The sequence below is a fragment of the Lissotriton vulgaris genome, chromosome 1_1 (genome assembly GCF_964263255.1).
Source record: "Lissotriton vulgaris chromosome 1_1, aLisVul1.2, whole genome shotgun sequence".
In the NCBI taxonomy this organism is placed as follows: domain Eukaryota; kingdom Metazoa; phylum Chordata; class Amphibia; order Caudata; family Salamandridae; genus Lissotriton; species Lissotriton vulgaris.
In genome coordinates, this window is record NC_141685.1 from 1,401,842,808 (window position 1) to 1,401,855,743 (window position 12,936).

Sequence of the window (12,936 nt, forward strand, 5' to 3'; positions counted from 1 at the left end):
ATTGCTAAGACCTAAAAAAATGTTTTTAAAAGAATCTTTCACTCTTTTATCCCTCCATTATCCTTTTCAATCGAAATTAACAGACTAACATGGTCACTTCTCAAATTCCATAATAAACTATACTAATATACTACCCAAATAAATGATTAACATATCCACTAATCAAATTACTTCCTATTTTTTACTATACTAATTTTCAACAGAAATCCTTTAAGGGTTCCGGAGTGGCATGCTACTCGCCAGGTATGGTACTGCAGGCATAACATTTTCAATATGTGCTAATGTATAGCGCTCTTGGATGCACTCACTTGCTCGCGCATCTATCCTTCTACATTTCTTTTGAAATATTTATTTGAATCATAGAGTCAATTGTTGTCCTGTCTGTTGGCTGCTGTACCACAAAGTGTGGGCCCTGCAAATAAAGTACCTTTTAACTTATATGTTGATTAATTCTTACCAGAAAGGGCGGACCTATGGTTCGCTGTGGCATTATATAGTTATGTACTTGCATATATAATAGTTATGGCCAACAATGATTCTAAAACAATAATACACAGTGGTCAGTAGCCAACTGTAACTTATACTTCAAATAAGACATCTGCTATGAGGGTTGCCTATCACCAGTTCTGAACAGCTAAACAAACAGATATCAGCAAATGAACTGGTATGGAATACTGAGGAGATTTTTCACACACTGCTGGATAATTCGGAGGACTTTAATATAGACCACCACTGCAGGCCTCAAATATCTATTCACTTTGACCACTTCTTTACATTTCACAGTGACATACAGATATGGAATGATAATAACAATGCCCATCCTAATAGATCTTGCCACTTCTCTCTCCCTCCAACCATGCCAGTTCAGGATCACAACTATACACACAATCTCAGATTAGGAAACCCAGTGCTCTAACCAGCTAAGTGGACTATAATCATAAGAAACATCATAAAGGATCCTGCAGAGGGTTCAAAGCTACCAGAATACTGAAAATCATAAAACTATGTGTTTGCCTCTCTTTCACACTTCACCAACCCCTACACTGCTACGCACTGCGTCCCATATAACAATAACCACCCCTCAGTGGTTATCACGCACAACATGGAAAACGTTTCACATAGCATCAAATCAAAGGCAACATCCTTCCAACCACACGCTCATAGATTTCAAGAACGAGAAGGCAGGTCAGAGCTAATTTTTGGTGGCCAGGCATAGACTGTTTTTTTAGAACTTAACCCCTTCGCTGCTCATGACGAGCTCAGCTCGTCATGAGGCACAGTGGAGCTGTGCTTATGACGAGCTGACCTTGTCATGAACAATGATACATCTTACTTTCCAGCACAGGAGGGGAAAACCTCTAGCAGCCAAGGTGTTAAAGTAAGGATGTGTGGTGATTATTCCTCAAGAGATAAGTCCAACAGATCATTGGTTTCAGATTTCCAACCGGTCGAGTTGCCAGTGGGACCAAGGAGGAAACTAGGGTTGGATATAATTGGTACATTTGTGGTCTACCAAAGCAGGAAACATTTGGCATTGTCATGGTTGATTACTTTTATAGATGGCCGGGATTTAAGATGGTAAAGGAGGTTACATCAGAAAGTGTTGTGGAGGTTGAGGGGGCAAGATGGCCGCTGACTGATTGCAGCGGACAGTCGCATTCGGCCCACCCTCCTTCCAAGGAGTAATCTGACCACATGACGGTATGAACAGGTCTATTGAGCTCTCCTACCTTCTACAAGAACTGGCTCCAGTACGTTGGCTGCACAGAGTTGGAAAATATCTCGCAACGCGGCTTCTGAATCCCTTCTCTCGGAAGACTCGTCATATCAAAGACGGTGATGCAATGGCACCGAAGGGCATCAAGCAGCTGAAGGAGGGGGACCCCTCAAAGCGACCGCCGGCAGCGAGCGCCGGCAGGAACAGTAAGGATGCACCAGCCCTGGCTTCACGCACTTCAGTCCAACTACGAAAGAACCTCGGGAAACAAACAGAGCCATCTCGTGACAATGGCGCTGTAACAGAGCCGCGAGCCGCAAAGGAATCGGCCAAAGACATCGCAAGTAGCGGTACCGGGATGAAATCGTTGGGCATAGGCATCAAGGATCCGGCTCTCCGTCAGCCAACACTGATAGAAGCATTCTCATCAAAAACCCTGGAGCTCCAAGCGCTGATAAGCGGCACAGCAGAAAGCGAGACAGAGCGAACCGAAGACGCCGGGAACATGGTTGCTGGGCAATAATCGAGACAGAGCCAGAACATGCAAGGAGGTGAGGTTGTAGCTTTCGCTAATTGAGATGCAGCGGTGGACAAACGCAAGTAGGATACAGCTGGAACCATGAAGGACGCACAACTCCAGCATGCAAGTAAGGGGGCAGACACTACAACGGCGTAACAACATAAGACTTCTGGGGGTAGCGGAAGGATTGGAGGGACAGGATGCCAGGGCATTTGTAATTAAACTGTTAAAGGGAGCGTTTCATGATATCACAATCTGGAACTGGGAAAGCGAAGTGCAAAGGGCACATCGATTTCCTCTAGTGCAGAGAAAAACCTATTGGGCCTCACAAGATACGAAGCCCAGAGCCATCCTTGTATATGTTGGCAATTTTCTCGCTAGACAGGATATAATGGACAAAGCAAGACCGGAGGCAAGGTGCACTTTTGAAGGGGTATCTTTTTTTGCACGACCTGATTTCTGTCAAGTCACTGTGGAGAGAAGGTGGTGGCTCAGACAGCTGATTATGCCACTTCAGAATTTAGGGCATGAGGCATACCTGTTATACCCTGCAAGATTGAAGACTATTGTAAAGGGGCATGTAAGGATGTTTACTTCCGAAATCAAGGTCCAAGAATATATTAATGAGCTGAGAAAGCAGAAGGGTGGTTAGATAAGTGAAGTCTCAGGTGCCTCAAAGATAGGACTCTTTTTTTTTTTTTTTTAGTTTTGAGGTCAGAAACTAAATACTTGGGAGTTACACGGGTGGAGGGTGGGCGGCGGCTACTGCACTCAAAAGTTGCCACACATAGGTCATGAGTGACCTATTTGCCCATTGGAAGGGTGGTGGGGTGATGGGGGGGAGGGAGGGGGCCAGGGGGCAGGGTGGGGGGAATAGAGGGGAAAGGTTAATCACGCACAGGTCGCACAGTACAGCACTAAGGGCACATACTCCACAGTATAACTTAATCTGCTTTTTTTTTAGTTCAGATATGTTTGAAGTACCGTTTGCAGTGGCTGGCCACTCGTTTGTTATATTTTAATGAGTTGCAGAATTGCGACAATTAATATATGTGGACTTAATGATGTTAACAAGAGAATGAGATTTGCTGCACTGTAAAAACCACTTCGCTTGGATCTTCTTTGTCTACAAGAAACACACATAGAGGGGGCAAAGGGTTATCTATTGGAGCAGCTGGGGTTTTCGTTATTGGCAAATTCTAAACAGGGATCAAGGAACAGAGGAGTGGTGGTTTTAGGGAAAATCAGAGATGTGGTGGTCAATAGAAAGAAAGAAGATCAATGGGGTAGATGGGTGTTGCTGGAGTTAACCTATAAAGGGGAGAAATTCACGATGGCTTCTATATATGGCTCCACTGAGGATGATCAAGACATCTTTCAATTTTTAGACTCTGAGTTGGCTCACTGGTCGGAACCCATAGTCTGTTGTGGGGATTTTAACATCCATGACCCATCAGGCTCATTCACACAAACTGGGGTGCAATATACAGTGAGGAATAAGAGAACACATAGAGCGTTGACCGCTTTAGTATTACATAACTCTTTGATAGACCCATGGGTTAAACTCCACACACATAAGGATGGCAGCAAATTTTTTTCTGCTCCCCATAAAGTTTTGGATCATAATCCTCTGATTTTAATAGTTAAACTGGGACAGAGGCATAGACAAGTCACACAGAGGACATTTGAGAGAGCATTGCTTAAGGATGAACTATATATAAAGCATATGAATATCTGGATAAGGAATTTCTGGGAAGAGAATAGAGGGACAGCAGATCCAGGTATCGTGTGGGATGCTTTTAAAGCTAGTGCTAGGGGATAGACGCTAAGTTATGCACTCCATAAACAGGAGATGGAGAAGAAGTGGGCAGAGGAGCTAATTAAAAATGTGATTAAGGCTGAAGAAGAGTTAAACCTTGGCATTCAACAACAAGCACCATTAGAACAGCAGCTCCTAAAAATTGTGGCCCTCAAATCAGAAACTTTAGAGTGTATTGCCAGTAAAGCCACAGTGAATTATCTAATTAAAAGAGAAAATGCGTATGAATTGAGTGAGAGAGTGGGCCATATACTAGCCATTCGAACTAGACAGACGCTCTCTACATCCGATATTAAGGAGATCATAGATGAACAGGGCAACGCCGTTTCACAATCTGAAGAGGTGAGGGAAGTCTTTAGACGGTTTTATACAGATCTTTATAGTCCAGATAACGGAAATGAATCAGCGGATATATTAGGGTACTTGAGTAATGCTCCACCACCTGCTCTCCCCGTGGAGGAGAAGGTGGCTTTAGATAGACCATGTCAACTAGAGGAAATCACAGAAGCTTTGAGTAACCTGCCCTCTAGAAAGGCTTCTGGCCCGGACCTGATCCCTGTGGAATTTTATAAAGTATTCCAAGGTGTGTTGATCCCAGATATTTTTAATACACTGACTCAGGCACAGCAAGGGGAGTCGATTTCTAGTTATTGGGGGGGGGCGGACATCATGGTAATGCTGAAGAAAGGGAAACCCCCATTAGTTTCTGGGTCCGACAGACCAATTACCCTAATGAATGCTGCCGCCAAAATGTTTTAAAAAATATTAGCTATAAGATTGGCAAGAATTATTGAGAGCTTGGTCAGCCAATTTCAACATGGTTTTATTCCAGGCAAAGGTACTACCCAGCACATCAGACAAGCAATTACTTTGTTTGACGCTGCGGGGATTCCGGGAGACCCTATGGCAGTATTATTTTTAGGCGCAGAGAAGGTGTCTGATAGGGTCTCGAGGGACTATCTCTGGGTCGTAACGAAGTGGTACGGCATAGGGGAGGGCTATATAAGGGCTATTCAGTCCTTATATAAAGAACCGACAGCTAGAATTAGAGTGAATAGAGGGCATTCTGCGCTCGTCAAGATTAGCAGGGGGACTAGGCAGGGTTGTCCCTCTTCTCCCCTATTGTTTGCACTCTATATGGACCCATTGCTCCGAAGTCTAGAAGCTAATACTAATATTCCTCCTCTAAGCGTGAGCGGTAAGTAGTTTAAAACTTTGGCTTACGCGGATGACGTGGCTATCTTAACTTCAATCCCGACTATAGCACTCAGGGAGGTGGAATCCGAAGCTGAACGATTTGGGCGGGTCTCAGGGTATAGAATTAACAGGACCAAGACCCAGGTTGTTAAAAACCCTCATGTAGATTGCAATGATGTTCGGGTAGTTAGCTCAGCAATATACCTAGGGGTTGAGATATCCGCAGAGCTGGACAGGGTCGTGGAACTGAATATCTCTCCACTAATGACAAGAGTAAAGTTAGATCTGGAAAGAATGAATAACCTTCATCTATCCCTAGTTGGATGTACAAATGTTATCAAAATGTTAATTTTGCCCAAATTTCTTTCTTTTTTCAGAGCTGTCCCCCTATTTTTTGAGGGTAAATGGTTTCATGCACTAGAGTTAATTTTAAATAGGTTTATCTGGGCACACGGGAATACCAGAAGGGCATACAGGTTTATTTCCCTTCCAAGAGAGAGATGTGGTTGTGGGGCCCCGGACTTTAGATTATACTATTGGGCGGCGGCACTGCAGTACATGCAGGGTTTGATCGGAGGTGGTGGTGTAGACCAAAGGATCACCAGCACTTCCTCAGATGTCTATGCAGTGGTTTTGGGAACAGAGATTGAAAATAGTTTTTTTAATTGTACTAATTTTGTATATTTTAAAAGGACCAGGTTCAAGACAGTTAATGCTGCCGTTAAGATCTGGACTGCATTTCTGAAAAAATGTGGGCTGGGGAGATTTAATAGGTATACGCGCCTATACAAAAATAGATCCTTCCCGGAGGCAGTTTTTGCGGATGCAGCTATGGCGGGGTCGGCCGGTAAAGTACTAATACAGATTGGGGATGTTATGGATCTAGAGGGGGTAGTTCAATTTACAGAATTAGATACCAAATATAATATAGACAGTAGGAGTTTTTTTTTAATATCTACAAGTTAGAAGTTTTTTGAGCACTAAGCAGGGTGGACCTGCAGGATTTGGCAATAATGAAATTCTTGACAAAATAAGGAAAGGGGGTGATTGCACGATTCAGAGTTTTTATGCTTGTTTAGCAGCAGGGAAATCGGACGATCTTTGTATACAGGGTAATAAGTGGGATCAGAAACTGAGCATCGAAACACACTGGTTTCAGGAATCGCTGGACTTAGGTGGTACGATTCTCTGCTCTGCCTCGCTTCAGGCACGGCATTACAAAACAATATATTCCCTCTATTACACTCCTGCCAGGTTAGCACAATGGGGCAGCACTTCGGGGACTAATTGTCCACGATGCAATTTCACAGAGGCAGATATTGTACATATCTTCGCCATCTGCCCACAACTGCATACACTGATTCAGGATCTAGAGGTGTTTCTAGCTAGACTACTAGGAATACAAATTGTACTCTCACCAATTTTGATATTGCTAGGGGTTAGTTCAGACCCGGACATGCCTCAGCGTGAATTTATGTTCGTAGCTATGGCAGTGTACAGATTAACTATAGCCAGGGCCTGGTTAGACGTTAGACCCCCGGTACTTCAACAATGGCTGGCAAGCCTTCTAGCGGCTTACAATCTAGAAAAAGCAATATATGCAAGAAAAAGTAGGCGAGGGAGGCTATTAGGGTTGAGAATCTGGGACCCTATACGGAGGTGGAAGGAGGGATTTGAGATGACCTGATTGTCGGGACTTAATCCTCTAATATGTCCTTTACATTCTATATCTGGATATTCCTTTCTTTCTTTTCGTATTCTGCTTTTTGTTATTCTCTTTAATTCTTCTTTTTTCCCGGAGATTTATTGCTTATGGGGTAATCCGAATTATTGGTAATCTTACCTTTTATTGTACAAAAGGTTATGTCTAATTGACTGTACTCTGAGTATGTTGTACTGTGATACACAATGATTGTTGGAAGAAAGCAAAAAAATTCTTTTAATAAACATAATTAAAAAAAATTAAAAAGAAAGTGTTGTGGAGTTTTAAGATAAACTTAGGAAAGATGTGGTATTTTGCACAAAAAAGTCTCTGTTTTCCACCTTGGATCAAAAGGTCAAGTGAAAAGGCTCAACAGAGTCGTAAAAGAAGCGAATCAATTGTCTGTTAAGAGGGGATTGAACTAGAAGAAGTCCTTGCAGTCCATGTTACTGGCGCATAGAACCTCTCCCAATTCTGTGACGTCTGTGAGTCCATTTGAGTTATTGCGAGGAACAAAGCATTGGTCCTGTGGTGGTTGAAGAGTAAGAAGAAAGGAAATACGGAGGTGTTGGATGTTGATTTCAGAGACATCAGGTGTACAGTGGAAGAAAACAAGTTAAAAACTGAAAGACACTTTCAGGAAATGGAAAGTGCCTCCTAGCTGACAGAGTTTTCATTTTGGTGATAAGGTTCATCTCAAAAAAGGGAAATTTGTGTGAGTGACTGGGTCAGACACTTTTCGTTTTGTTGAGGTGTTCAAGAACGTTGTTCGTGTGGATGGAGGGAGTTTTTGGATCTTGACTAAGGTCTTGTTGTTCAAAGATGGTTTTGCCAAAACGAGCTGTGGTGGTGACAGTGCAAATGTGTTTTTAGATGTGGGAGAAAGTGCTTGGGAGAGAACACCTGTTGTGAATGGAGCTTCTACCACTAGTGATGTTGCTGACACTAGCAATCCACATAGGACAGCTAGGACACACAGAATGCACATGAGGCTCCAAGATTATGTGCTGTCATAAATGCACAGTTATTAGTAGTTTTTTTTAAAGGGTGGAAGATGTGTTACATATCAATGTGTATGTGCGAGTGCGCTTGTGCTTCTTACAAATACTTCAAATTCTGTGGGTAGCACGTGAGAGCAGAATTGTCATGCTGTGCTCGTAACGTTATCATATAAAGTACATATCAAATGAAGCTTCCTTGTAAACAGATACAATGCACTTATCTTTGCTGTGTTATTGTTTGAGGGAGCCTGGGATGGAATGCCGGAAGAAGATAATAGATGGTGGGAAAGGATCGCTGGTATTCATTGTCTGGATCATCATTGTACATGAAGGCTGAATTGTGGATAAATCAATGAATCAATGAATCAATGAATCAAGTATTTGTAGAGCGCACTACTCACCCGTGAGTGTCTCAAGGCGCTAAGGGGGTGGGGAAGCAGCTGCTGGTCGAACAGCCAGGTCTTGAAAGTCTCCTGAAGGTTAGCAGGTCCTGGGTCTGCCGAAGGAGGATGTGGAGGGTGTTCCATGTCTTTGCGGCGAGGTGGGAGAATGATCTGCCACCGGTGGTTGTTCGTCGGATGCGTGGGACGGTGGCGAGGGCGAGGTCGGCGGAGCGGAGCTGGCGGTTCGGGGTGTAGAAGGACAGTCGTTTATTGAGGCATGCAGGTCCGGCGTTGTGGAGTGCTTTGTGTGCGTGGGTGAGGAGTTTGAAGGTGATTCTCTTGTTGACCGGGAGCCAGTGCAGGTGTCTTAGGTGGGTGGTGATGTGGCTGTGGCGAGGGAGTCCGAGGATGAGGCGGGCGGAGGCGTTCTGTATTCGTTGGAGTCTCTTCTGGAGTGTGGTTGTTGTTCCTGCATAGAGGGCATTGCTGAAGTCCAGCCTGCTGCTGACGAGTGCTTGGGTGACCGTTCTCCTGGTTTCGGTGGGGATCCATCTGTAGATCTTGCGGAGCATTCGGAGGGTGTTGAAGTAGGAGGAGGAAACAGTGTTGACTTTCGGGGTCATAGAGAGCGTTGAGTCAGGATGGAACCCAGATTGTGTGCATGGTTTGTGGGTGTTGGGGGTACTCCCAGCGAGGTCGGCCACCAGGAGTCGTCCCATGCGGGGGGTGGCGCCTAAGATGAGGAGCTCCGTTTTGTTTGCGTTCAGTTTCATTCGGCTGGTCTTCATCCAATCTGCGACGGCCTTCATTCCCTTGTGGAGGTTGGATTTGGCGATGTCCGGGTCTTTGGTGAGGGAGAGGATCAGTTGTGTGTCATCGGCATATGAGACGATGTTGAGGTGGTGCGCTCGGACGATGTTGGCGAGCGGTGCCATGTAGATGTTGAACAGGGTCCGGCTGAGGGATGATTCTTGGGGTACGCTGCAGGTGATCGTGGTGGCTTCGGATCGGAAGGGAGAGGCAGACTCTCTGGGTTCTGCCGGTGAGGAAGGTAGTGGTCCAGTCCAGGGTTTTGCCTCTGATCCCGGCGTCATGGAGGCGTGTGCGCAGGGTGTGGTGGCAGACGGTGTCGAAGGCGGCCAAGAGGTCCAGGAGGATGAGGGCCGTGGTTTCGCCCTTGTCCAGTATGGTCCTGATGTCGTCGGTGGCGGCGATGAGGGCGGTCTCAGTGCTGTGGTTGCTGCGGAAGCCAGATTGTGAGGTGTCCAGGACGTTGTTCTCCTCCAGGAAGCGGGTCAGTTGTCTGTTGGCAGTCTTCTCACTTACTTTTGCCGGGAACGGGAACATGGAGATGGGTCGGAAGTTCTTGAGGTCCTTTGGGTCCGCCTTAGGTTTCTTGAGGAGATTGTTGATCTCGGCGTGTTTCCAGCTTTCTGGGAATGTGGCGGTCTCGAAGGAGCTGTTGATGATCTTTCGGAGCTGGGGTGCGATAATGGAGCTGGCCTTATTGGAGATGTGGTAGGGGCAGTGGTCAGAAGGTGAGCCGGAGTGGATGATGTTCATGATTTTGATGATGTCTTCGTCCTTGACATTGTTCCAGGAAAGCAGAAGGTCGGTGCGTTTGGTGGGTGTTGGGTCGGGGGTGTTGGCGTTTGACGTAGGTGCCTGAGTGTCGAAGCTGTTGTGAATGTCTGCGATCTTGCAGTCGAAGAAGGTAGCCAGGGAGTCGCAGCGTTCTTGTGACAGCAGTACGTCATTGGAGCTGGAGCTGGGGGTGGCGAGTTCTTTCACGATGTTGAATAGCTCTTTGCTGTTGTGTGCGTTGTTGTCGATGCGTTCCTACAATGAAGTTCTTTTGGCGGATCGGATGAGTTGGTGGTGTTTGCGTCTGGCATTTATGAGGGCTGCGTGGTTGTCTGATGTCTGATCATTGCGCCATTGCTTCTCGAGTTTTCAGCAGGTGTGCTTGGAGTTCTGGAGGTCGGCGTTGAACCAGATGGCTCTCATGTTGGTGCGCCCATTGGAGGGTTTCTTGATCGGGGCGAGGGTGGTGGTGAGCTGGTCTTCAGTGACTCTTTTCCAGTTACGTGTGGGATACGTTGCGGTTGGTTGTGCGCGGTGTGTTTCTCGAAGAAGAAGTGGATGCAGTGGTGGTCGGTCCAGGGGAGTTCGGTGGTGTGGCTGAAGGTGACGTGGTTGCTGGCGGAGAAGATGAGGTCGAGCGTGTGTCCAGTGGAGTGGGTGGGTGTCATGACGAGTTGTTTGAGTCCGAGGTTGGCGAGGTTGGCGATCAGTGTTGTGGAGTTGCTGTCGTTGGTGTTCTCTAGGTGGAAATTCAGGTCTCTGAGGAGGATGTAGTCTGTGGAGGCGATGGCATGCGTTCTGATGAGGTCAGCGATGGATTCGCTGAACTGTGATCGGGTTCCTGGAGGTCTGTATATGAGGGTTCCGCTGAGGGTGGTGTTGTTATTGACGTGGATCTGGAAGTGTAGGTGTTTGGCCATGCTGAGGGAGTCCTTTGTGCTGGTTGAGATTCTGATGGTCTTGTTGTGGATGATGGCGATTCCTCCTCCTGGTTTATTATTGTTCCGTTCCCTGTGTGTGATCTTGTAGCCATCCGGGATCGCTATGGCTATGTCCGGTGCCGAGGAGGTGTTCATCCAGGTCTCCGTCAGGAAGGCGACGTCCGGGGCGAAGGAGTCGAGCAGGTCCCAGAGTTCGACGGCGTGCTTGTGGACTGCGCGGGTGTTGAGCAATATGCAGCTGAGATGGTTGTGGTCTGCAGTGTAGGGATGGGCAGGACGTGCTGGTGTCCGCTTGCTGGTGTAGCTGCAGTTTCGGCAGGTGAACAGTCCGTGGGTGCGCCTCGGCGTGGCCTGGAAGAAGGTGGAATTTCGGACGGCATTGAGTGCATGGAGGGTGTTTGAGTGGTAGCAGCGTCGGGTCGTTTGGTGGTCGCGGGAGCCAGGGGGTCTGGTGCTGGGTGCGGGCCAGGCACAGATGGGCTTGCCTTCGGCACGCAAGCGGCACGCCAACTGGGCACGTCCGCGCGGTCGGCATTAGCAGGGGAGGGAGGAGCGGGCGGGGCGGGAGGAGTCAAGCAAAGCGGTGGGAAATCGGAGGGAAAACAACTAGAGAGTGAGGGGCACAAATGGAAAAGATAGACAATAATCAGTGGCAGGCACAATACTATTTAAATATAGGGGAACAAAACGTAAGCAGTACCAGGCAGAATTACAGTGAGCAGGCGCAAGGTGGAAAAAAAAGGAGCAGGGAAGACTCGAACCCTGCACAGGAGGGCTGGCTGGACACAAGACGGTGCAGAGCACCGCTGTGCTGCCGGGGAGAGTAAGATCCTGGGACCAAGGTCTGAGGACTACTTTTGCTCCAGAAGTCCTTGGGTCTGTGGAATTATTTTATTCAACAATCTCATCTGATTACCTTACAGGAATGATTTGTGTTTTTTTAGAGTTATTTAAACATCATGATATAGAGTGCAGGGAGGCGCTACAGAACTTCACAAAGGGATAGTAATAGGTATATAAAGGCAACAATTACAATACAATCTACTGCCAAACACTATTAGAAGGGCCCCTATCCCATATAATCTACCAAAAATAATCTTCAAACACAAAAAAGAATTTACCCTGGAAAGTTGATTTATGTGAGACTGGGGCAGCCATAGTGTGTTTTTTTGTAAGCATGCACCAATTGCAAACTTCATCCTTGCGCAAAGTACGAGAGCGTTAAGCTGTCAAAAGGCCTATAAAACCTAACACAGGAAACGGCTGAGGCGATTTATGGGCTGCGTTGAACATCTGAGTGGGAGAAAGATCACCTAGCATAAAATATCACGTTGTGAAAGAAAGGTCTAGAATCTTTTAACACGTGATTAATGCATTGTAGTGCGATGATGCAGGAGCAAGCACTAAAGTCCGTTAGTCTAACCCCTGATGCGTGGTAGTTGGCAGAACTGACACCCTACCCATGTAGGTAAGCACTTCAACTCCCCACAAGGGGGCAGAAATCGCTATATAAATGCTGCAATACAATACAATTAGCATTCACAAAGGGGGCAAAATGAAATCCATGCCATTTTGGATCTTCAAAAAAACAATCATCGTGATGTTTAAAAAGTTGGGGACAGCGAGACCTGGCAAGTGCTCTCTGAGGCTTTCTTGCCAGGGTGCGCATTACCGGGTCGGTGGTAGAGTAGCAGACTGGTCAGGTTGTCCATCAGTTCCAGCACTTTGTTCTCTCGCAGATACTCCTCTGCCTCTTGCACTCTCGGGGAAGCCATGTTGCGGGCTACCGATTCAGTGTGGCGTCGCCGGTTGCCAGGCAACCGCGAAGCCTCTGGTGACGTCATAGCTCTTCCCACTTGACTCTTCGCAGGAGCAGAATCAGCTTCCTGTGCGTCTCCCGCTCTGCGCGTGCGCACTGTCGATGTGCCGGTGATGTGCTTCAAGTCGTTTGTGACGTTCATAGAAATATTTGACCCACAGTGTTGGCTATTCGGTCCTTGGTTTGGTTTTCCGCTGAGTGTTTTAAGTGAAGGCTCCATCCAACATATGTTCTGTCTCTGAAGCAACAGCAT

At 46.7% G+C, this 12,936-nt stretch overlaps 1 protein-coding gene across 1 annotated transcript in view; it reads right to left on the reverse strand.

Annotated features, from left to right (window-relative positions):
* The window catches only part of EFCAB10 (EF-hand calcium binding domain 10), an 85,432-nt gene extending 72,741 nt beyond the window's left edge, over positions 1 to 12,691 (reverse strand). Inside the window, exon 1 of the mRNA XM_086936589.1 lies at positions 12,537 to 12,691. Coding sequence (XP_086792715.1) covers positions 12,537 to 12,639 — 103 coding nt within the window. The 5' untranslated portion in view covers positions 12,640 to 12,691. The remainder of the gene's footprint in view (positions 1 to 12,536) is intronic.
* Between the last annotated feature and the right edge of the window lie 245 nt (positions 12,692 to 12,936).